At 44.3% G+C, this 24709-nt stretch overlaps 2 protein-coding genes and 1 non-coding gene across 30 annotated transcripts in view; all 3 read left to right on the top strand.

The window, feature by feature from the left end:
* UBAP2L (ubiquitin associated protein 2 like) overlaps positions 1-17694 on the top strand; it is a 39441-nt gene extending 21747 nt beyond the window's left edge. For 7 of the 28 annotated variants that reach the window (XM_057495131.1, XM_057495129.1, XM_057495132.1 and 4 more), the window contains 16 exons: positions 320-597; positions 752-924; positions 1953-2142; positions 2837-2891; positions 3296-3470; positions 3794-3866; positions 4894-5089; positions 5173-5261; positions 6218-6271; positions 6884-6965; positions 7677-7894; positions 8383-8488; positions 14437-14504; positions 15420-15617; positions 16031-16081; positions 16920-17545. In XM_057495131.1, coding sequence (XP_057351114.1) covers positions 320-597; positions 752-924; positions 1953-2142; positions 2837-2891; positions 3296-3470; positions 3794-3866; positions 4894-5089; positions 5173-5261; positions 6218-6271; positions 6884-6965; positions 7677-7894; positions 8383-8488; positions 14437-14504; positions 15420-15617; positions 16031-16081; positions 16920-17015 — 2102 coding nt within the window. In that variant the 3' untranslated portion in view covers positions 17016-17545. Of the gene's footprint in view, positions 1-319; positions 598-751; positions 925-1952; positions 2143-2836; positions 2892-3295; positions 3471-3793; positions 3867-4893; positions 5090-5172; positions 5262-6217; positions 6272-6883; positions 6966-7676; positions 7895-8382; positions 8489-9864; positions 10266-14436; positions 14505-15419; positions 15618-16030; positions 16082-16919; positions 17546-17578 lie in introns of those variants that run through there. The other 21 variants (XM_036922286.2, XM_036922292.2, XM_036922282.2 and 18 more) reach the window with 8 other exon arrangements.
* Positions 6651-6786, top strand: LOC118930913 (small nucleolar RNA SNORA58). The gene has a single exon (XR_005032206.1). It is a non-coding gene; the product is annotated as a small nucleolar RNA SNORA58 (small nucleolar RNA).
* A 1060-nt stretch (positions 17695-18754) lies between the features above and the next one.
* Positions 18755-21421, top strand: HAX1 (HCLS1 associated protein X-1). The gene is made up of 7 exons (XM_036922306.2): positions 18755-18962; positions 19474-19730; positions 19905-20092; positions 20518-20569; positions 20713-20819; positions 20945-21035; positions 21159-21421. The coding sequence occupies exons 1-7, from the start codon at positions 18904-18906 to the stop codon at positions 21242-21244; spliced, it is 840 nt and encodes a 279-aa protein (XP_036778201.2). The 5' UTR covers positions 18755-18903; the 3' UTR covers positions 21245-21421.
* The last annotated feature ends 3288 nt before the right edge of the window (positions 21422-24709 follow it).

Raw genomic sequence — 24709 nt, 5'->3', positions numbered from 1 at the left:
TGGATTTAGTGTGTGAAAACAACATGTTGCCTTTGGAAAGGTTCGTAGACTTGGCTGTTTTAGGACCTTATACTCCACATATGAACAGTTCCTAGATTCCTGTCTTACATAGGCAAGGTAATAGTGTCAATTTGATTGGGCTCTCTTTAAGAACAAATATCCAATGACTGTCATCAATAGAAATGAGATTAAATCCTAAAAGATGTGTTCATATGAGGTCCTGATTGCGGAGGGCCTCCTCATTCGTGGCTTCAGAGCACCATAATAGCATTTTCTTGAGGTTCACGTGGCCTCATACATGCTGGGTTTCCTCATGCAGATTTGAAGAACCCAAATGATTCAGCAGTGCACAGCCCCTTTACAAAGCGTCAGGCTTTCACCCCGTCTTCAGCCATGATGGAGGTGTTCCTTCAGGAGAAGCCCCCTGCAGTGGCTACCTCCACAGCTGCACCTCCACCGCCCTCATCTCCTCTGCCAAGCAAATCCACCTCGGCTCCACAAATGTCTCCTGGGTCTTCAGACAACCAGTCCTCCAGCCCTCAGCCGGCTCAGCAAAAACTGAAACAACAAAAGAAAAAAGCGTCCTTGACTTCTAAGGTACTTAAATTTATAAGTAGATACTGTCTTAGAGCAAGGGAGTGTGGGATTTGGCAATTGAGATTAAAAGGGTGTAGTTTGGGAATTTGAAGGAAAAGTTTTTATTAGTCTTATAGTAAGGTTACAGTAAACCACTACTTTCTCTTCTCTACAGATTCCTGCTCTGGCTGTGGAGATGCCTGGCTCAGCAGATATCTCAGGGCTAAACCTGCAGTTTGGGGCATTGCAGTTTGGGTCAGAGCCTGTCCTTTCTGATTATGAGTCCACCCCCACCACGAGCGCCTCTTCAAGCCAAGCTCCAAGTAGCCTCTATACCAGCACGGCCAGGTAGAGGAAACATCAGTCATAAGATTTCCTTTTTAAGGCTTTTACCTAATTTGAAAATTTCTTGCTGATTCCTAGAACTCTGGATAGGTCATGCAGCATGGCTGCAAGAGGGAAAAGTAGCCAATTGTAGCATTTTTTTTTTTTGAGCACTTAAAATATTACTAAGATTATCTGTAACCCTGAACATTAAGGAATATATCCCTTGGGTACTATCAAGCACCTTCTAGTAGATGTGTCCTCCACCTCCAACAGAGAGCACCTGGGCACCTGCCACTGCTGAAAGTGCTTTTAACACTTTAGGCCCTGTGGTGTGGGATTTACACCTATAAAAGATGTGACTTCAAACTCCTATGAAAGAGGTAGCATTGATATATAACACAGGTAAAAGGAACATTCCCAGTAGAACCTTTCCTTACTCCTCTGATAGCTACCAGGGAGGGCCATCTTAAGCAATGGAAAAATCCCAGGAGTTTTGGAGACCAGGCTGTATTTCTCAGTCCTTAGAATTTAAAAATATAAGCTGTCAGGCCCGAGCAGAGATCTATTGAGCCATAATTGTCATTAATGCATGTGAAAAGTTTAAAAGTTTTTCTCAGGAGAGTTTTACCAGTAACCTTATATCTAATAGGGTTTTTGAGAGAGCCAGGAGCCCAGAATTCCTTAAAGTGAACATGAGCAAAAAGATGACTTTTCCCATGTTAGGGTTCACGTTATAACATTTGAAAGGGACCAAGCATAGTGTGTGTCCTTCCTGATGATCTTTAGCCTCTTAACAACAGCAGGATGTAGGGGAAATAATTTTAGAGTTGAAATTGTTTTTAAACTCCATTCTTAATTTAGGTGCCTGACTCTTTAGGATGTGGAAATTCTGTTCTCAGGAGAAAATTGTGGCAATTTTTAAATTTGTTGCTGGAAATTTTCTTTTTGATTGTAATCCACTTAGTCTAGTAGTAGATCTCCACTGTTTCCTTAGTTGCAGTAGATCTCTGTTTTGTTTCTCTGAGATTCTCCTTCTCCATTCCCCACAGTGAATCTTCATCCACAATTTCATCTAACCAGAGTCAGGAGTCCGGTTACCAGAGTGGCCCAATTCAGTCGACAACCTATACCTCCCAAAATAATGCTCAGGGCCCTCTATATGAACAGAGATCCACACAGACTCGGCGGTACCCCAGCTCCATCTCTTCATCACCCCAAAAGGACCTGACTCAGGCAAAGGTAGTGGCTTCATGAGCCCCTGGGCATTGGTTAGGAGAACAGTGGGCAAGTCCCTAAAATACTAATGTCTGCTTCTTGACAGACGGTTTCTAAGATACCTCGGAAGTGCTGATTAAGAAGCTTAAGAAAAATAATAGATGTGGTTGGTGAAATAAAGTTCATTTCAGCAAGCCTGGAGATTGAGAGCCAGAAAACCATTCTCTTTGCACTAAAGATTCATTCTCTAGTAAAATCAGTCCCCAGTTCCTGTTTTCTTTTCTTGGAAGATCTGATGGTTAGACTTCTGGGTGCATATCAGTAGACCTCACCTTGCTGTGTCTTGGCTTGGTGAGGGGGACAGCCTATGCCAGAGGTGATGTGGAGTGACTGTCAGGTGCAGCCAGCAGAATAGGTGGTTTTGGCTGAACTTAACTCCCACATCTTCCCCCAGGGATCACAGGACTTGGGCCTTTCCTGTATCTGTTTTGGTTCTGGGATCTCCAGCAGTTTAGGGGTTGTGTTCTGTTACTTTGGGTCACATAGGGTTGATACATCTTGTTTTTGTTATTTTGTTTGGATAGTCTACTTTATGTTAATCCTATGGTTAACTTGGAGAATTTCTCCAAAAGGTTTGTTGATGGAAATGAAGCCGAGTCAGGGCTAACTTGACCTAGTGACTTCAGTCTGTTTCTTACTCCTCTGTTTTTTATACCAGAATGGCTTCAGTTCTGTGCAGGCCACGCAGTTACAGACCACGCAATCTGTTGAAGGTGAGTCTTCTCCAGGCTTTTTCTTCTCAGTTATAGTGTTCCATCTTTTCCAGTGTTTTTGCATTTCTTAGATTACAGTGTAAAGAGCCCTGCCTCTGTGATCAAAACCTTTGGTTATAATCTTAGCTTGTTTCTACCTTGCTGTTTAATGTCACATTACCCTAAATTTCAGGTTCTCTATCTTAAAATGGTGATAATCCCCTTGGTTCTTTCCCTTCATTGAACAAATGAGATCAGTGCTATGAAATGCTTGAAATAAAAAAAAAACAGGTCTTTCTAATCACAAATGATACATTACTAAATAACTCACACTCTTGTCCTTGGGACAGCCTAGGACTGTAGTCACCTCTTCCCTTCTTAGAGGCACGCCCTTTCTTCTGATGAGGTGCATTCCTTTATTTCAGGTGCTACAGGCTCTGCAGTGAAATCTGACTCACCTTCCACTTCTAGCATCCCCCCTCTCAGTGAAACGGTATCTGCAGCTTCTTTATTGACGACATCCAATCAGCACTCATCTTCCTTGGGTGGCTTGAGCCACAGTGAGGAGATTCCAAATACTACCACCACACAACACAGCAGGTGATTTTGGGTGGCAGTGGAGGTTGGGTTGGTGAGCGGCATTAACTCCGTGGTTCTACCTTATCCCCTCTACTTAGCAGACACTACATTAGCTAAATGGATGGCTGTAAAGACAGAGGAGGCTCATGTTTTCTTTTCAGCGTCCATTCTCACTTTAACTGCTTGCTACCCCTGGCTGGCTACTGTGCTTACCAGATGGTCATACGGTCTCAGGTCTCCTTGGTCCCACTTTTCGCCTTATTTCCCTTCCTGTGTTCTTGATTGAAGCTTCAGGTTGGGTAATCGTAGCACTGTGGCTGATGGCAACTTCTTTTTCCATACAGCACGTTATCTACTCAGCAGAATACCCTTTCATCGTCAACATCTTCTGGGCGCACTTCAACATCCACTCTTTTGGTAAGTGTGATGCTGTACAAGGGAAAGTGTGATTTTCTTACACTTACAACTATCCAACCATAAGATTCTCCCAAGAAGGAATTCTTGAAAATCTCTTTGTGAGGTAGCAGCATGGTAATTGATCTGAGGTTGCAGGAAAGGAGTAAAAGGATATTTGAAGATAAGCAAGGCAGAATAATCCAGAAATAACTACAGAGCTGTGGGCCAGTTCACAAAGCCATGGAAATGACTTTCTTGAATCTTTATGTGACCTTTTGTAACATGGAAGCTGGATGGGGCCTTGTATGCTATGATAAATTCTGTAAGAACCCCCCTTTCTAACTGGTATGGCCATTCTCATTCCTTGGTCTGGGGCATGCTGAACGTGAGTTTTGAAAATAATAGGTGTGAGTCTGGGCGTCCTGTGCAAGAGAGGCCAGATGAGAGCTTTTGGTCGAAGAATTAATTTCAATGTTGTGATTTATAACATTTGTGAAATGGAGGTGGAAAGGAAGACAACTAATGTAAAAAAGACCTATTGTGGTCAAAGGTATCTGGTTTGCCAGAAGCCTGGGGGAAGATAATGTGGGCTGAGGTTTTTTAGGAGTCTCTTTTTCATCAAATATACTATATCAGATTTAAATTCATTAGAACTTATACTAGACTTTTAGCCCATGAACTGGTCTCTTGTGCTGACCTAGTGAAGAGTGTGGGAGAGAAGGTTATGATACATTCTTCAGATCTAAACCGTCTCTATCTCCTTACTGGCCAATGAGCATTGTCTCTACTCTGGTGCCTCTCTGAATAGGGCGATGATTCGTAGTCAGTCTGTTATTACCGTCCTTACTAGGTGAATCTTGGGGAATGTATAGCTGGAGAACATTTAGTAAATTTCTTCAAACTACTTTGGTAGAGAGCACCCCAGTGTCCTGCCTCAATCTAAAGGAAGCTCCCTGATGATAGAATCAGCAAAGGGATTGTTCATCTTTCCTGACCTGTTATGCTAATATCCATTTCCTACTTTCTCTACTGCTTCCCCCCTTTGAAGCACACAAGCGTGGAAAGTGAGGCGAATCTTCATTCTTCCTCCAGCACTTTCTCTACCACGTCCAGCACAGTCTCTGCACCTCCCCCAGTGGTCAGTGTCTCCTCCAGTCTCAATAGTGGCAGTAGCCTGGGCCTCAGCCTAGGCAGCAACTCCACTGTCACAGCCTCGACTCGAAGCTCTGTTGCTACGACTTCAGGTAGAAGGTGGCTGGCATTCCTTTGGGATGGAGGAGAAGTAATTGTGTAACAGGATGGAAAAAAATAATAATTTCTCTTTTAGGAAAAGCTCCTCCCAACCTCCCTCCTGGGGTCCCGCCATTGTTGCCTAATCCATATATTATGGCTCCAGGGCTGTTACATGCCTACCCGGTAAGTGAGGGTGAAGGGTCTTCTCCAAAAGGTAAAGATAGTGTGGCTGCTCTTCAGCGCTATGGCTTTAGGTGGAAGACTATAATTAAAATGCAGAATACGTCTTGAGTTGTTGTCACATGTAAGCAAGCAGGTTTTTACTCTTTGTAGTTTTGTAAAAAACATTTTTTAGGGGAGGAAGGACTAACCTAAGGCCCTACCCAATATTAAGTATTCTCTGTGTGAAACATTCTGGACATCAGAAGCCAAAGGCCAGAGTGACTACCTGGACTCTCTCTCAGTTTTTTTACAGAATTATTTTCCCTAGTTGGATTGATCCCTGTCACCAGGGGTCTTTGCTGATTCTGATTTGGTTGGAGCAGAGTTCTCTGACACAGTCTGGGACTATTTGAGAGTAGGTAGCCTTTTGCCCTAATGTATCTTCTATCTGCTTCATGAGTGTGGTTCCTATTAAGATAAAAGGGTATTTATTAAAAAAATTTTTAAAGGTATTTGTTTTTGGCTCCTCAGAGTCTAAATGAAACCTCCAGTAGTGGTTTATACTTATTTTTTTTTACAATAACATGTCGCCTTAGTATCCAGGCATTAGAGAAAATGAGTAAAATGAATCTTTCTGAGGAAAATGAATTTGAAGGCTATGTGAGACAAGGCTAGTAGAATAGAAAGGAAAACAGGCTGTTAGTGCCTGACTGTTTCTGCCCGACTGCTGCCCAGAGGCTAGCCTAGTTGAATCACAGTGTACGGCCAAAGGAACACTGTAAGACCTTTTCATGAATCACTTCATCTCTTTATATTTGGCTATTTTCCTCTTAAAAAAACTGAAGGAAATACTTTATGTCCTGTTTTCCTAAGAATGAGAGTAAATGTTCTGTTGATGTGTCTTTTCTCTGAGCTCCTTGGTGTGCTACCATCATGAGCAGTTCCTATTAATACTGTTAAATGTTTGTGTCTTTCAGCCACAAGTATATGGTTATGATGACTTGCAGATGCTTCAGACAAGATTTCCATTGGTGAGTATGTGGGGTAGAGTTTAGGGAAAGGAAACGATCTAAAAATTAGTGTTGGGGGATTATGTCAGATTCTCAGTTGATAAGTCACAGGCTTAGCTCTTCCCCAGCTGATACCTCCATACACAGCTTTAATTTAGGATGTATAAGAATATAGAGGTTTGGGGAGTGGTTCTAATAAGGTAATTAAAAAAAAAGGTTGTGGTATCTTTGAAGTAAACAAATTTTAACCTGATCTATAGCATAGAGTACCCTGGAGTTCTCAGGATTCTTTCTGTCTGTTTCAAACACTTGAATTCCTGAAAGAAAATTATACTTTCTTAATAGTATTAGACTAGAGGTTTGCAGATATAGTCCTGATGGACTTGATGTGTTTTCCAGTGGGCATACCCGTAGACCCTGCCTGATTGTACTCATAGCCAGGTAGGGGGGACAGTGTATGCAAGAGTAATTGGGAGTCCATGCCAGCTCTAGCCAGCTTAGTCAGTGGCTGGATAAATTGCAGTACTCCAACATTCTGCTGCTGCTCAGTGTGGGAAGGTACCCTTCCTGAAGAGTAAGTGGCACTGAATCCCTGCTTTTTTATTTCTTTGCTCTTCTATTTCTCTCTTACAGGATTACTACAGCATCCCATTTCCCACACCCACCACTCCGCTGACTGGGAGGGATGGTAGCCTGGCCAGCAACCCTTATTCTGGTAGGACTGGGATGGGGCTGAATTAAGGGAAATTGTGTTGGGATTGGTGCAGAAAATTAGTAGCAGGAAGGGACTCAATTCTCACTTGAATTAAGGCCTTTGGCAGAAGTATAGAAAGGATACGATAAATTGGGATTGGTGGATTCAGAATCCTGCTAAAGATGTGCATGTGGCAACTTTTTCCTTCTCATCCCACTTTCTGTTGTTTTCCTATGATTCCAGATATCTTAATTTGGTTTTCTCAGCCATTCTTTAGATTCTTCCAGGAAGTACAGTGGTTGAACTGGTCAATCTGCTCCTCTATCCTATGCATAGTGGCAGGCACATTGCTGTCCTGTGCTGAAAGGCAGGCACATTTCAAAAGAGAAAACCTGTTTTGGTTTTCTTTGTCTGACCTGTCACTTGTTTTTTAAGCCCAGTGTGGAGTGGAAGCCAGGAGGGAAGTGGTGGGGAGCAGTGAAGGGAGGCAAACAGGCAGAGAATTCATGCAGGAGCTTCACTCTGCTTTCACCACATTGCACAGTCACTCGGCTTTAGTCCTGGACTAGCACTATGCTAAGTGTGTGCTGAGCTGTGCTGAGTGGAGATGTAAAGAAATTTAATTCAAAGATTTAACAGGATCTCCTGGAATCATGTGAGACCAAAAGAGGGTAATTCCATATTGGTGTGGGGACTGACAGAGGCAGGTACATTTAGCCTCTCCTGCCACAGGTGACCTCACAAAGTTTGGCCGTGGGGATGCCTCCTCCCCGGCTCCTGCCACCACCTTGGCCCAACCCCAGCAGAACCAGACGCAGACTCACCACACCACGCAGCAGACATTCCTGAACCCGGCGCTGCCTCCTGGCTACAGTTACACCAGCCTGCCATACTACACAGGGGTTCCGGGCCTCCCCAGCACCTTCCAGTATGGGCCTGCTGTGTTCCCTGTAAGTATCTGGGCTTCATCTTACCTTCTGGTGAAGGATTTTACTCCTGGATATAATTTAGCTGCTTTCAAGGCTAGATGACTTTTTAATAGTGAATGAGGTGGAACAGTTTGTCCACCTCTGGCCTGTTTCTGGCCTGGGAGTAGTGAGGCTGGAATTGGTGGTATTGGGGTAAGGATTGCATGTTAGTAGAATTTAAAGGTGGAGTGTATCCCATACAACTTTGCTTCTCTCAGACTGTCATTCATTCCCTGCTACCACTGCCCCTTCCCTTCCACCAAACTACCGTTTCTTGACTTCACTGGTAAGTCAAGAAATGACCAGAGGGTGTGAATAAGCTCAGTAGGAAGCCCATCTCACCAGCAACCTGTGGTCAGCCTACAGCAGGGTGGGTAGCTGCCTGAATGCCCAACCCCTGGAGTAGGATGGGTGGGGTGAGTGGTACTCTGCTGCCATGTCACCACAGTTCTGGCTTTTCTACTCTGCAGGTGGCTCCTACCTCTTCCAAGCAGCATGGTGTGAATGTCAGTGTGAATGCATCGGCCACTCCGTTCCAACAGCCAAGTGGATATGGGTCTCATGGATACAACACTGGTAAGCTCACCTTGACCCTGGCTGTCAGTGGTTTCTGCAGGGTATTATTAAATGAGTTTCAGGGAGGAAGACGTGGTGCTTGAGAAAACAGGGTTGATGAGGGTGTGCTGCTGTTCCCATGTATGATTGTTCATTTCTGCCTGACTGGGTATCTGTCTGAGCAACACCAGCAGAAGAGCTGGATACTAGAAATGTGTCCACTACTCATGACGAGAATGCCCTGGGGCATGTGTTGGCTATTAGAATGTGGTGGCTCAACTTTGGGTGGAAAGTAGGGCAAAGGGCTCCAAGATTTTACTGAGGTGGCAGTAGGGGCAAGTGTTAATATGTATGATAGTGATAGGACAGTGGAATAATTTACTGAACAGGAGGTTCTTAGCTAGCATGCGATAGTATGTGTGGCTTAACTCTCTTTGTAATACTTTCGTCACGTGCCCCCTCTTTGTCCCCAGCTAGGAGACCTGGGATGTGGAGAGAAAGGAGTAGGGCCTGAGTACAGGGAGAGTTGGACCTTCATGTTCCTTCGTGTGTATGGCTGGTCTCTCTGCACAGTCCATTTGCACATCTGATGGCAGGGAGGGAAATGTAGGTCCTCTGAATGAGTACTGACCTAAAAGGTAGCCTATCTCTTGCTCCCATACCTGACACCTACTCCCCACTTTTGGAAGACAAGGGTGTAAGGAGGAGTCTGAATACAACAATCTCATCTACTTTTTTCAGTGACTGGTAGATGAATATGGGGAGGAGGTTTTTGGAATTGCTAGGGGTTGGGGTTGAGGGTTGTCCTTCAAAGTTCTCAGCTCACTTATGGTTTCATGGTGATTTGGATGGGGCTGCATATGTGTTCTTCACCCTTGTGTGGGCTGCAGTTGGGAAACTTCCCAAAGTTTTCAGTACTCGAGAAGCACTGAGCTGAGTACACAGGGCAGTATTATCTGGGAGCTGGCAGCCAGGTGGAGCTTTGAACTGCTTTGTACGACTTAGAGTGGGTCAGGATTTAAATTAAAGAAATCCTGGGATACCCTACTGAGATTTAATACCTAGACTCCTTGTGGCTACCACTCTCACTGAGCAAGGTACACTCTGATCCTTGGTGGGCAGGATTATAAGCGTTTTGACTTAGAATGGCCTCATCCCGAGAATATTTAAGTCTTAGTCGGACCAGGTTCAAGAAGTTTGAGGGGTAGGTGATTGACAATGTAAGAGAATGGATTACCTGATTCTGGAAATTCTAGTTTCTTACCTCCCTTAAGATTTCTGGCACCTGCTATAGCAGCCCTTTGAGAATCCCCAGTTCCCAACCCCACAGAGGGTTCTTTTCATCCCATTCCTCAACCTCTAAATTCATATATTTTTATGTATTTGATTCCTTTTAGGAAGAAAATATCCACCCCCTTACAAGCATTTCTGGACGGCAGAGAGCTAATTTGACCCAAGGCTGGGGGCTGTGTTTTGTGTGTGTATATAAATTTGCACTGAAGTCTTGTTTCAGAAACCAGACCACTGAGGAGAGCCTGCTGAGCTGAGGCCATGGCCTGCGTGGCTTGGGGAAATGAGTTGGTGGATACCTTCTGGGCTTTTGAACTTGCCCTTCCCCCTTTCCCTCTCCCCCATGTGTCTGACCCTGTCTTACCCATTTCGAGTTCAAGCGGTGCAGCACCTCCGAAGCATCAATGCACACACCTGCTGTTGCTTTTGATTTCTGGAAGGCATGTAGTTTCAACTTGTAACAAAAATATTTGTAGTCTTCAATAAACTGTGGTATTTCTTTAGCTAACTCTGGCGTTCTTTCCGTGCATGTCTTTCTGGACACTAGGAGCCCATGTTGTGCTGTGGATGAAGGGTGGAGGGTGGCCTTTTCAGTCAAACCCCAGCATAGCCAAAGAACTGTTACCTTTTCAGTATGGTGATGGTATTAAGGTGGGGGAGGGGGAACAGCCTGTTTCCAGCCTGTTGATTGGTTGGTAAAAAAAGCTATTTGTAGAAAATCCCTGATTCTCCATGCTTAGTATAATTGCTCTGCCCTTTTCCATTTATACCTTCCCTTGCCTCTGACATCAGCAGAGGGGAGAGGAAAAAAAGTTTATAGAGTGTCATGTCATGGTGAAAGGCAGAAGCGGCAGCTGGTGTTCATAACTGTCGGTAGGGAAGTCTCTTCCAAGGCTTAATTCCCCTACCTGGTTCCCCCAAGGCCAAGTGACTGACTGAGATCTGATGAAGTCTGTGGTGACCAGCTAGTTCGTTGATGACTCGGGCTGTGGAAACTATGCTAGCCTGAAACATTGTTCTTAGTCCCTTGGAGGCTGTTAGTAATTGTGGAGATGCCAGTCGTTTTGCACTTGTGTGATGGTGGGTGTGGCTGTGTGGGGGGGGAGAGGTTTCGCAGACATCTCCTTGACTATAGAAATTTTCGTCCTCAATCCAGCTGCTACACCATCAACCCTTGGTTACAGAATTGGACATTGAGAACACTGTTAATTGGTTAGTTGGAAACCCAGGTACTCCACTTTATTTGTGTTCGTTCCCAGACATCAGGAGTAATTTTGTCCAGTGGGACCAGCTTTCCCAGGGGCTGCCGTTCTGGGAGAGATGGGTTCTTATTTCTCCTCCCTATCACCCACATCGTGTTAGTGTGATCCTCACTGCTTGGGAGCCGGAGATTGACAAGGGGTGTTGACTGTTGGAAGGAAAGCAAGAGAACTCTGTAGTCTGAGGAGCTTTCTTAAGGACTGCTGAATGGTAGAGAGGGAAACCAATACCTGTTATTTTCTAGGGTCTCTAATTTTTGGACTGAGGCTGTTAATGCTATCATACAGAGTACTGTCTTTTCTGCATTTCTAGTCCCTTCAACCAATATCCAAGTTAAGGCCTCTAGACTAGAAGCTGGTTTTTAGCTAGTCCAGCCTCTGGAAAAAATGAGGCCAGGTAGGGACACTTTGGAACTGAAATCACTCCACCCTCAGCCGCAATCACCCAGCTTGAGAATGCAGGTAGCCGTTTCTCCCATCCTCTGAGATAACCAAGGGGTGCCAGCAAGCTGTTTGAGCCTTTGCAGGAAAAGTAAATCATTCTGGTTTCCCTCAGAAATGGTCACTTACATCCTGTCCCACCTTACTTTGCCCTTCCACAGGAACTTTATTAGCTTAGCTTTTTCTATAAATGCACTCCTGTTCTTTAAGTTATGCCTATTACGAGTGATATGCCCGATGGCAGCTGGGGCTTGAAAAGGAAAGGAAAAAAATAACCCCATTAGTATCGTCCCCTTCTCTTCAATGCTGTTAAAGTGTAGAAAGTTGGTACTTTTGAGATGGGGAAATATTTTCTCATGTTTGGTTTCTGTAGTTGTGCTCTTTCTCCTAGCTGGTATTTGCTCCTCCCTGGTTGGTGTTTGCTCCTCCCTGGAACATATCTGGACTTGTGATGTGGGAGGGGTTTCCAGGTTAAGATGCCACTTCTGTTGGCAAGATTCTAAAGTAGCTGTCCAAGTTGGGCTTAACTTTCGAAGGCTTCTAAAAACCTCTTCCATCAAAGTGCTCCTAACAGCAGAGAAGGATCTAAGGACAGAGACTGAAATGCAAAATTTTTCTTAAGTTTCATTTTATCTCACTTGATGAGAACTAGTGCATCTTTTACAAGCATATTTTAAATTACTGGTCCTCAAATCTTTGCATAAAATTTCTCTATAAGATGTTGGATTATTTTACTTAATGGCTTTTTCCTGTCTCCTTGACCCATTGCTCCATGTCCCAAGAGGTACAGTGTACATATTTCAGTTTAAGGAGTACACATTCAAATGAGGAATTGTACTGCTCTGGTTTCTTTAAAGTTGTGGTATTGGTAAGGAGTGTTTTTTTTTTAATTTTTTATTAAGGTATGATTGATATACACTCTTACGAAGGCTTCACATGAAAAAACAATGTGGTTACTACATTCACCCACATTATCAAGTCCCCACCCATACCCCAAGGCGGTCACTGTCCATCAGGGCAGCAAGTTGCCAAATATCCACTGTGTCCCTTCTCTGTGCTACACTGTTCTCCCTGTGACTCCCCCACACCATGTGTACTAAACATAAGACCCCACAATCCCCTTCCCCCTCCCTCCCACCCGCCCTCCCACACCCCTCCCCTTTGGTCACCAGTAGTTCCTTCTTGGAGTCTCTGAGTCTGCTGCCACTTTGTTCCTTCAGTTTTGCCTCATTGTTATACTCCACAAATGAGAGAAATCATTTGGCACTTGTCTTTCTCCGCCTGGCTTATTTCACTGAGCATAATGTCCTCCAGCTTCATCCATGTTGCAAATGGTAGGATTTGTTTCTTATGGCTGAATAGTATTCCATTGTGTATATGTACCACATCTTCTTTATCCATTCATCTACCGATGGACACTTAAGTTGCTTCCATATCTTGGCTATTGTAAAAAGTGCTGCGATGAACATAGGGGTGCATATGTCTTTTTGAATCTGAGAAGTTGTATTCTTTGGGTATATTCCAAGGAGTGGAATTCCGGGGTCAAATGGCATTTCTATTTTTAGTTTTTTGAGGAACCTCCATATTGCTTTCCACAATGGTTGAACTAGCTTACATTCCCACCAGCAGTGTAGGAGGGTTCCCCTTTCTCCGCATCCTCGCCAACATTTGTTGTTGTCTGTCTTTTGGATGGTGGCGATCCTTACTGGTGTGCGGTGATATCTCATTGTGGTTTTAATTTGCATTTCCCCGATGATTAGTGATGTGGAGCATCTTTTCATGTGTCTGTTGGCCATCTGAATTTCTTCTTTGGAGAACTGTCTCTTCATATCCTCTGCCCATTTCTTAATTGGGTTATTTGCTTTTTGGGTGCTGAGGTGTGTAAGTTCTTTATATATTTTGGATGTTAACCCCTTGTCAGATATGTCATTTACAAATATATTCTCCCATACTGTAGGATGCCTTTTTGTTTTGTTGATGTCCTTTGTTGTACAAAAACTTTTCAGTTTGATGTAGGCCCGTGAGTTCATTTTTGCTTTTGTTTCCCTTTCTTGAGATGGGTTCAGGAAAAAGTTGCTCATGCTTATGTTCAGGAGATGTTTGCCTGTGTTGTCTTCTAAGAGTTTTATGGTTTCATGACTTACATTCAAGTCTTTAATCCATTTCGAGTTTACTTTTGTGTATGGGGTTTGGTAAGGAGTTTTTTAATAGGAAGCACGCAAGTTGTTGGAATATGGATTAGAACTTTTAATCTCATGGAGAAGCTGAAGTGTAAACGAGAAGGACATTTGGATTTTGGATTTCACCTAGGCTGTAGGAGATAGCCTACTCCATCTACCTTTCTTATCTCCCTCTTCCTCATGCGTAGGCTTAAATTGTGTAAATGGACATCCATCTCTGTGTCAGCTCTTTAAATCATAAGTATATAGCTTTGAAGCTCCAAGACCCTGGAAAAGCTGAACAAAGGGCGCTAAGGCTCTGAGAACAAAATGTTCTTGGGCATTGAATCGGACTTCTCTATATTTGCCTTATGCTGTGGAGGCGTGGATTTTGAGTCCAAAGGCATTTCTTCATGAACAGAAAGCACAAATTACCTGTTTTCAGGAGCAGGACTGGGTTTGGGTGGATTGATTTGAAATGGACACTTAGAAGTTTAACTCTGGGCTTTGGCACAGAAGTGTTTTAAAAACCACATGCTAATGAGGTTTGCCATATCCCCTTGCTCCACCCCAAAAAACAGCTCACTTCACTCACTCACACAACATACTGAGTATGTACCTGGAAAAGGGCCAGAGAAACCCTTAGGGAGCCTTTGTGTCATGAGCTCTTATCCCTCATGACTGTCCTGAAGCTGAACAGATAGACGAAACTTCCCTTGCAGGGCTATAGGCAGGAAAGCTGTACACATCACCTCTTCCTAAGGATGGGGGCCAGGCAGCTAGCTGAGCTAATCCTCCTGTCTGTTTCCTCCTCCCCCAGGTGTGTCAGTCACCTCCAGTAACACGGGCGTGCCAGATATCTCGGGTTCTGTGTACTCCAAAACCCAGGTAGGTGCCTGGCTCTGGATAGAAATGGAAAAAGAAAGATGGACTTTGAGGAGGTGGAGTTGCAATGATAGAAGTAAAGTGAAAAAGAACAATCCTCAGAGAGGTAGAATAGAAAGTGAATAGTCTCTAGACTTCAGTTTCTTGAAAAAGTTTAAATTTAGCCCTCTGGGAAAAAGCAAGAGAAGTGTTATAGGATGGTGAGGTGTGGCAAATTGTTGTGCTCTTGTCACGTGATTTGCTGTGCAAAATTGACCTGGCCTTTTTCTTAGCCTTTTCATAATGTTCTAAGAGAATGAGTATGGAATGAGGGAAACCAGTTAATTCCATTCTTTGTAGATATACCTGGAAGAGTGGGAAAGGAGGCAACCCAGTAATTTGAGTGGGACATTTAAATTATCCACAGATTTGTATTGTGCTGCTGTTTTCTCCCACCACCATAAGTAATTAAAAGTTTGATAAAAAGTATTAGGAATTAAGGTGGAGTGCTTCATGGCCAAGACCTTTAACACTCAAGATACCTCAGTGCGTTTTGTTTTTCAATATCTAAGGAGTTGTAATTTCTCCAGGGTGGTGGGTGGGTGCTAAGAGTAGTCAACAGGTTTTACCATGTTCATATATGATATTAGATTTTACAAAGTGCTTGCACATCCATCCTCTCAATTGGTCCTTACAACTGAGAGATCAGTAGTATCCTGTTCCACATTGGAGAAAACTGAGGCTGAGAGAGGGTGATTTTCTCAGGATCACACACTATTACTGGGCAGAGCTGAGACTGAGATCTGAATGTCTGACTTTAGGCACAGTGCGCCTTCAGTGACACCGTACTGCTTTCTGAGGGTGGAGGAGCAGGCTCAGAAATTCCAAGGATTAGTCTGCTGATCCTTTCACTCTCTCTCCTCCTATCTTCCTGGATAGCAGTCCTTTGAGAAACAAGGTTTTCATTCCGGTACTCCTGCTGCCTCCTTCAACTTGCCTTCAGCCCTAGGAAGTGGGGGGCCCATCAATCCAGCCACAGCTGCTGCCTACCCACCTGCCCCCTTTATGCACATTCTGACCCCCCATCAGCAGCCACACTCCCAGATCCTTCACCATCATCTGCAGCAGGATGGCCAGGTAATAGCCCTTTCCCCTCTCTCCTTTCCCTTCCTCTTCCTTCCTGTCCCTTAAAACTGCCTCCCCTTTCCTTTTCTTACCCTTCCTCACCACCACCTTCACCCAGTCGTCCCCAGCGCCAGCCATGGGCACACAGCACATACAGACACAGGCGCACATAACACAAGAGGCCTGCAAAGGAGATGTCAGACAAGGGGCCAGATGGAAATCTTTTCTGCCCAGTTCCTTTGGTGCCTTTCTCTTCTACCTCCTCCCGTAACAGTTGTCCCCATCCCATAGACCTGGGTCATGCCTCCCCTCTGACCTCTCCCAGCCTTGCCCCTTCCCTGACATCATAGCTTTCCCGTCTAATGGTGGAGTTCTATTGTCAAAGTTTGTCCCTTTATTTTCCACATATCCTGATTCTGCCTCAGCTACCATATTTGCAGATGGTTCTCTGTTGCCAGCGCCAGCAGGAGGAGCAGGTAATGAAACTGAATGATGATGTGCTTGAACCCACCCCCTCTCAGTCCCCATTTCACCTCCGCAGCCTCAGGGAACTTAAGAAAAGATTGCACGGTCACAAATCGGGATACACAAACACAGACACCTTGCTGAGCTCTCTGGCCTCCCATTCCTCTCTTGTCCTCCCCTCCTCAATGCCCTCTTGTTCTTTCTACCCCTCCCTGACTCTGGAAACACTTGGTTTACCGGAATGGAAAGGATTCTTGGGGCAGCATCTGGAGTCTGGGGCCTCAGACTGTCTCTCCTACTTTGCTTAAAGTGGGCTCACAGATATGTGTGTTAGGGGTGGGGAGCCATGGGGTGGTACAAGTGACCCCTCCTCTATCATAGGTGGCTGAGGGGAACTGGAATAAGGGCTTCCTTGCTCTCAAAAGACAGTTCTCCAAGTTGAGGCACTCATGGGGATTAATGAAAATGAAATCATCTTGTGATCACTCCTCTCCAAGAGGCCATAATTCTCTCTAGAGAGAAGCCTTTTCTCAGAGCAGGGGAGGGTGAGGGTGGGGTGAGAAAGTGGAATTGAAAGCAATAGAACTGATTTACTTGTCTCTAAAGGTGTCTTGCCCTCTTCATGTTTCCCCTATTTAAAGGTTGAAAGTGCCTTCTCACTTGTCAGAGGTGCTTTAGCAGCTATATAAACCATATTTTCTGTGGTTCAGAAATAAGCTTCTGAGTAGTTTGTAAGCAGGGGGAATGGGAGAGCAAGACAATTTTTAAATCTCCACCTGAAGATGTCACAAATTTGTCCCACTAACTAGACACATTTTTCCTCCCCACCATCGTCCCATTCCCCTGCAGACGGGCAGCGGGCAACGTAGCCAGACCAGCTCCATCCCGCAGAAGCCCCAGACCAACAAGTCTGCCTACAACAGTTACAGCTGGGGGGCCAACTGAGGCCCTGACCCTCTTCTCCCGGTCCCATCTTCTGAGAGGGCTTCTCAGCCTGGCAACTATGGAAACAGCATCAGAGAAAGGAATGTGGGGGGATTCCGCTGCCCCCCGCCCCCGCCCCCCAGCGGCCCACCCCATGCCTCAGCTTCATGTCTGTCCCATTCCCATACCATTCCCACTCTGTTGTATGTATTATAGGATTTGTATTTTCTCCTTTTTTTTCTTACTTTCCTCTCCTCCTCCCCCCTTGCATTCAAGATTATGAAATTTTGCTGTGGGCCCTACCTTTCCTTCTCCTGTTCACCCTGGTGGTGTATGGGTGAGGTGGGGAGGGGGGACCCCCAAATATATATCAGCCCAACAGCCCTAAGTCTCCTCGTTTATTATTAGGAAACAATACAACAACAAAATATGGCGTCATGAATATGAACAGCATTGTCAGATGAATTAGTTGAAGTGTTTTTTTTTTTTGTACTGTGTCCTCAAATTTAATGGATTAATGTGTCTTGTATATATAAAAAAGAAAACCTCTACCTTCAGCCTCTGCCCATTCTTGCTCCGTCTAGGATATCCTCAGTCTCGTCGATGACCAGCTTGGTGAATAAGTATTACCGTACCAACTGGGCCTCCTCTAGCAGGCCTGAAGGCAGTGGAATAAAATGAAATCTTTGCCCTTTAAGAACTCCTCTGACCTTAATGTGCTAGTGTCTTGCCCTTGAGGGGATTGATTCCCTTCCCTTCTACCCTAAGAATTTCACAGCCCTGGTGCCTGGAAAGAACCACCACAAATCTTCATTTCCTCCAGAAACTACTCCATCTACAGCAGATTGCAGGTGTGTAGGGAGTGAGATAGTGGATATTGGGTGGAAAGGGAGAGAATTAAGAAGGAGCTAAAAGAAATGGCTTTGTAGAATCAAAGTATAGTTTAGATGGGTCCAGGCAAATGACCTGGAAGGAAGTGAGGGAAGTGTGCTGTTGGCCGACAAAACTGAAGCTTGGGGCCCATTTCTCCTCTTAGACCACAATAGGTTTTGCTTCCTGAGTGCTCTCATTTTCTGCAGGTATACCCAACACTTGAAAATGCATCTATAGCAAGCAGGGTTTGGGATGGGGGTGGAGGTACTGAGAGGGGCAGGCTTTGAAAGTAAATGGTAGGCAATTGGGAATACTTTGGAGCCCCAGATTATTCCTTCCCAAGACACTCTACAAGAGTTCCCTTACCATCTTTGCAAAACCTTTATCCTGCTGATTGCAGGGCCTGCCGACGAATTAAGAGAATCCTTTATGGTTATGACCAACTCCGTAGGTGGAGAGTTGAGTCCATGCATCCCTGAGACATTCGTAAGTCTTTACTCAGCTCTGGGGAGTTCAATACAAAAAGGAGCTTGGTAAAACACTTAGTCCATCCCTCTAGTATTAGACGTAGGTCACCCAAGGAAAACAGGACTGGGGAAGAAGGGGCGAGGTGGCTTCAGATGGAACACTGGTAGGTAGTAGACTGGTGTCCTGAGTCGGCTCGCTTGTGCGGATGGACTGCCCTCTGGCGGCTTTATGCGCTACTATCCAGCGTCAAAACTCCGGAAACACCTTATTGGACCGGGTTGGTCCGCAGGAGGAGAATCGGCTTAGAAGACAGGTGATGGCTGGAAAAGGAAAATTCAGTACGCTCACAGGAAATAGGTAGGGTAAAGAGATGGCCTTTCGAATTTGAGAACGTCCGCCCCACCCTCACCCTTCACCCACGACCCGCTTACGCTGTTTTACGACAGTGTCCGGATCGCTGCTTTCCGGCAGCGTGATGTGACTGCTTCGCTCAGTTTCCGACCGTAGATCGCTGGCTGCTTCCAGGTGTGAAAAGGCCTCGGGGCGGTTGGAAGGTTCGCGTCCCAGTATGGGAATGAGCCTTTTTGACCTCTTTCGAGGTTTTTTCGGCTTTTCTGGACCTCGGAGGTGAGAGTGGGTCCGGGTGGGACTGGGGGAGGGTCTTCTGAGGGGAGCTTGACCCTATTTTTGGAAAAAGTATCCTCTTCCATACTCCTTTAACTCCTGCGAAGAGGACGGAAGTCTCAACATTGAGTGCTCACCCCGCGACCGTAACCAAGGCGAACTTTAGGAGGGGAAACAGCAGCTTAAATCTTTCCAGTCTGGGGTGATTCAACAGGGGCCCCGGGCGGGGAGACAGTGGGTCTCTGGGGAAGAGCACGATGAGCAAGGGAGCAGCAGGACCTTGGGGGAGAGAGGAGGGGCTGGGGACGATGAAAAGCCGAGAAGTGCCCGGGGGGAGCCGCATGGCGAGGACTGACTGATAAAAACGAAAACAAAGCAAAACAAAACCCGATGGCCAGTCCTCCAACCCTCACCTCAGCTTTCCAGACCTCTACCTTTCTCCAACTTTGCCACCCATGAGTTGATTTTATGGTTTAAGTAGTGCTTAACCATTTGGTGCCTAATCTGCCTCCAGCCCCAGACACCGAGATCCCTTTTTTGGAGAGATGACTCGAGATGAAGAGGAGGAGGAGGAGGAAGAAGAAGGAGCCACGTGGGGCCGTGGAAGCTCGAAGTTTGAGGGTCCCCAGCCCCCTGAGGAATTTGGCTTCAACTTCCGCTCAAGAGGAGGGATGCTTTTCCATGATAATTTCGGCTTTGATGATCTAGTACGAGATTTCAATAACATCTTCAGCGAGATGGGGGCCTGGACCTTGCCTTCCCACCCTCCTGGTGTGTGGCTGCCCCTGAGGAAGAGCTTATGGTTTTTACTGGGTTATTGGGTGAAATAAGGAGCCTGTAGAGAGTATTTGGGGGTGAGAAGTGTGAGAAAACTGATTATTTCAAGGTTTAAAAGAGCCCAAGTCCTTTCTCACCCCCCAGCATCCACCTGCCACTTTTCTGCAGAACTTCCGGGTCCTGAGTCAGAGACACTTGGTGAGAGATGGCAGGAGGGACAGACACTTCGAGACTCAATGCTTAAGTATCCAGATAGTCACCAGCCCAGGATCTCGGGGGGAATCTTGGATAGTGATGCAAGAACTGAATCCCCAAAACCAGCACCAGACCAAGGCTCCCAGAGACCTTTTCGTAGGGTGAGTTCATCTGGGCCTGGAAGTGAGAGCTTGTAGGAGATGACTGACAGAGTGCAAGCACTCGGACCCTTGTTGGAATCCTAGGCCCTCCATTTAGGATTCTGTTACCTGTTTTCTGTGTTAAGTTTCTCATAGGATTTTCTTTGGGGGGAAATGGGAGTTCTGCTTTTCCTTCAAAAAAATTGGTCTGTATTATTCTTGTATAAGGCAACATTTTGGGGGAGGACAGAAAAGTGAATTCAGGAAGGTCTTTTGGTAGTATACATAAAACAGCTAGGAAGGAGGAAAGGAATAAGTGAAGCAATCCCGAATGGGATTATCTACTGGGGAAATGTAGCTCTGGAACTTGGAATAGTTTGGGTTCTGTAACCCTTCAAGTTTCAGATTGAAAGGTATCATTTCACCTACTTTGGCTTCTTCTGCAGTTTGATGACATGTGGCCTTTGATCCCCCGTTCTAGAGCCAGAGAGGACAATGGTGAGTCGGAGGGAGGATGTATCCCAGCCCTCTTGTCCTCCTAAAATTCTCTGTTCTCCCCTCCTGAAGTTTCTTTTTGCAACACTCATACCCTTCTTTCCCTTGTACTCTTTATTTCCTGTTTTCTCTCTCTGCCCTTCTAGATCTTGATTCCCAGGTTTCCCAGGAGGGCCTCGACCCAGTTCTGGAGCCCCAGCCCAAATCCTATTTCAAGAGTGTCTCTGTGACCAAGATCACTAAACCAGATGGGGTAAGGTTGGAGATGGGGGAAAGGAAACTGGCCAAAGGATACCCTTGAAAGAGGGATCTATGTACAGAAACCAGTGGATTCACCTTGAGTAATGTTAGGGTCATGGTGGTGGCTGCTTCTTGTAGACAGTAGAGGAGCGCCGGACTGTGGTGGACAGTGAGGGTCGGACAGAGACCACTGTAACCCATCAAGAAGCAGATGGCAATCCTAGAGACGGTAAGTGAAGAGTACAAATCAAAAGGGTCCAGCTCTTAATGCCTTGGGAAAGGGAAACAATATTATGTCTCTTCTTTGCCTCTTAGGTCTTTGATTTGGTTTGTCTGTCACTTACTTCCTTAGATCCAGAATCACCGACACCTCCAGCCCTGGATGATGCCTCTACCATCCTGGATTTATTCCTAGGACGTTGGTTCTGGCCCCGGTAGCCTTGTTAACCCTCACAGGCCTTCGTGTTCTCTCCACCTCCCAGGTTCTTTGCTCACCATCAGTGGGCTTAGCTTCTCCTGCCATCTCAGGGGCTCAGGTGTGTTGGAACAGTGTATTGGGGGTATGTCAGTACATCATTCACCCAAACTGACCAATAAAATCTTTATTTATGCTAATTCCTCAATCTTGGTTTTGTCAAGACTGTTCCACTTTGTAACACTATCCAGGGCTTCTCAAATTGTCTTGAATCACAACCTTCTCCTTACTAATTTTTTGTTCCACTTCCCAAACCTGTAGGTACCAATAGGAAGTGAATTTTCCTTATGGAGGAGGTAAGATAACTAGAGTTAATTCCAGGAAAATTTTTAGATGGGGATGCATTAAATTCTACAAAGAGGAAGTGTGTGGAAATGTAGGTGATAACTGCTTCCTTAGGTGTGGGACCACTGCTTGGATAGTTCATGAGCTAATTTGAGGAAATGCATGGGAAAATATTTCTTCCTTTTACCAGCTATGTTTTTATTTTTTTATGTAAGAGAAAATATAACCAGCACACATACTGCTGGATCCTTTTCTCATTAAAAAAGTTTTTAGTACTGTGGTTTATAGAGTGGCAGAGCTTATACATTTACTTACCTCTGTTCTCTCTGGAAATTTCACTAAAATGACAAAGGATTTTCCTAAAGAAGAAGCATATCACAAGAACAAAGGAGAAAAGATATAGTAATGGGATTTTGTTTTTCATTCTGTTTATTACATCTTTTGGTGAACAGATGTTGATTTATTGTAGCCAAATTTATCTTTTCTTTTGTGTTTAGTGTTCTTTATCTCTTTTAGATATCTCCCCCAACCCTGAATTAAAAAGATACTCTCCTTTATTATCCTCCATAGTTTTATAGTTTTATAGTTTTGTCTTTTACATTTAGGTTTTTAAATCCACCTGAAATTTATCTTCCTATGTGGTGTGAATCAGAACCAACTTCATTTTTTTCCATCTGGAAAAACATACATATATATACAAATATGTACATTATACACACATACATACATGCAAATACATATATATCCCTGTGCTGGGTCCTTCTACTCTCTTCTATCTATTTGTCTATCTTTGTGCCCATACCATGTTTTTAAATACTATACAGATGGTCTTTGAACTCACAGGTGCACTTACACATGGATATTCTTCAATAAGTATTAGAAAATATATTGGAGTTTGGTGACAGTTTAAAAAGACATTTTCTTTTCTCTAGCTTTATGGTGTGAATATATTATGTCATACATATACAAAATATGTGTTGATTGACTTAATGTCATCACTAAGGCTTCCAGCCTACAACAGGCTATTAGTAGTTAAGTTTTGGGGGAGTCAAAAGTTATATGGGTATATTTGCACAGAGGATTAGTGGCCCTAAACCCCACATTGTACAAGGGTCAACTATAGTTGTATTTAGTAGAACAAATCCCCTCACCTTTAAAAAAATTCTCTGCCTCTTCTAGTATTATAAGAATACAATTGATTTTTCAAATCAGCTCTTGAGAGTACCACCTTAAACACAAATGGAGCCAGAGACCTGTGAACAGCCTCCAACACGAAGGATGGAGATGTACAAACAAAGGCATCCTGGAAGAAATGGAGACTATGCAGGAAGATGAAAATTTATCAAGGACAAAATATTTAATGTTCTTAGAAATATGAGACCATATATCCATAAACCAGAAGAGGATGCTACAGAAGAGAGAAAATAAGAATGAACTTGGTGGCAAAAATGGGAAACTAAAATGGTTTGGATGAGAAAGTTAGGGAAATCTCCAAAAAAGTAGACCAAATAATGGAGATAGAGAATAAGAAAACAGACAAGAAAAATTACAATGGTATCAACCATTGATGAAATAACTCTGTCTCAGAAATGAAGGATATTACTTTCTGATCTGAAAGACCCACCACATGCTAGACACCAAAGATGGAAATAAACCCACTCCAAGGCACAGCGTAGGAAATTTCAGAACACTAGAGACAGAATCTAAATGATTCTAGAGAGAGAAAAAAAAAAAACTCAGAAGCTTGGGAATCAGAGTGTTCTCAAACTTTTCACAGTAACATTGAAATTAAAAGGCAGTGGAGCATTACTTTTACAATTCCAAAGGAAAATTTTCTCCAATCTGGAGTTGTGTACTCAGTTATACTGAATTAAGTGTAGGAGTATAATCTTTTTAGACATGAAGGGGTCTACAAAGGGGGTAGCTACAAAAATCTACAACAAACATCATATTTAATTGTGAAAGTCTGAAATACAGTCAGGATATCTACTCTTTCCACTTTTATTCTACATTATACTAGAAGTTCTAGCCAGTGCACAAAGTTCAGAAAATGGGATGAAAGACACAGGAAATGGAAAGGAAAAAGTAAGACTATTTACAGAAGCCATCACCATGTGTCTTGCCAATGGGTTCCAGCCCCAGGCAAGTTCACTATGGATTCAGTGAGACTGAGGAATGACAATGAAATGTTCTTGGGGTAAAAGGGTTTATTACCCAGCTTGTTCTCCCTGTAATAGGTTGAACACTAGAATTACATCTACATCCAACAGTCTGCAGGTCTATAATCCGTTGTCTTTGCCTCTGCCCAGAGCACTGGGTAGGGCTCTATATAGGGACTCAATAATAGCTTATTGTGTATGGGTGTGGAAGCAGTAGCCTAGCAGCAGGCCAGTTACATCATGAAGTAGTTAAGGTTCAGGTGAGGATCCTGGCCATACGAACCTTCACTTTATCCACATTCCACCCCTCCAGGATTCTCACCTCACAATCTACATGCTCTCAGTCTTCCACAATGGTCCCTGTGGGAGAGAAACCTGGAACATTGTAATCAGATTCCACAACAGCAACAGAGGATAATAACAACAGAGATAATAACAAAAATTAAGATAAAAAACAAAATTTTGATACAGGTAACAAAAATAATAATCCTCAAGCCTGAGGAAGTTATTTCAACTGTATTCAAAACCAGTTCTCAGATGAGTTCATGACCCACACTTAGTAGTGGTACAGATAGGGAGCTCAATGTACCCCAGTAAGTAGCATTTTTTTTGCTAGGGTGTGTGCCCAATTCACAAAGACCTTAAGGGTGATAAGACACATCTTTTAATGACACCAACATAGGCAAATCTTATCCATCAGGTAGGATGCACACAAGAGAGTGGTCCTGTGATAGAACTGTAGCAGGAAGGAAATTGTATCCAGGTCTAGTATAACATATCTTTACCCCTCTCTCCGTGGGGGTTACTGAGGGGTCTACATATACTGCTACTGGAGGTGCATGCACTGGCCATAATGATGAAACTCCCCGGTAAGATGCTCCTACCTTCTGGCTGTTCAGGATATACTACTCTGATCTTTGAGGGCCACTCTGCTGTTACTCAAGGAATACACAGTAGGCCAGCTTCCAGGCCTTGTCCCCGCGG

This window comes from Manis pentadactyla, chromosome 19 (genome assembly GCF_030020395.1).
Source record: "Manis pentadactyla isolate mManPen7 chromosome 19, mManPen7.hap1, whole genome shotgun sequence".
NCBI classification, from domain to species: Eukaryota; Metazoa; Chordata; class Mammalia; order Pholidota; family Manidae; genus Manis; species Manis pentadactyla.
This window is presented reverse-complemented; position numbering and strand designations above follow the sequence as displayed.

What these genes read in the sequence shown, in the direction of transcription:
- HAX1 (XM_036922306.2), top strand. Translation starts at nt 18,904, where the DNA reads ATGGGAATGAGCCTTTTTGACCTCTTTCGAGGTTTTTTCGGCTTTTCT. An exon ending in AGATCACTAAACCAGATGGG is followed by an intron (nt 20,820 to 20,944) that starts GTAAGGTTGGAG and finishes TGCTTCTTGTAG; the next exon opens with ACAGTAGAGGAGCGCCGGAC. An exon ending in AGATGGCAATCCTAGAGACG is followed by an intron (nt 21,036 to 21,158) that starts GTAAGTGAAGAG and finishes TTACTTCCTTAG; the next exon opens with ATCCAGAATCACCGACACCT.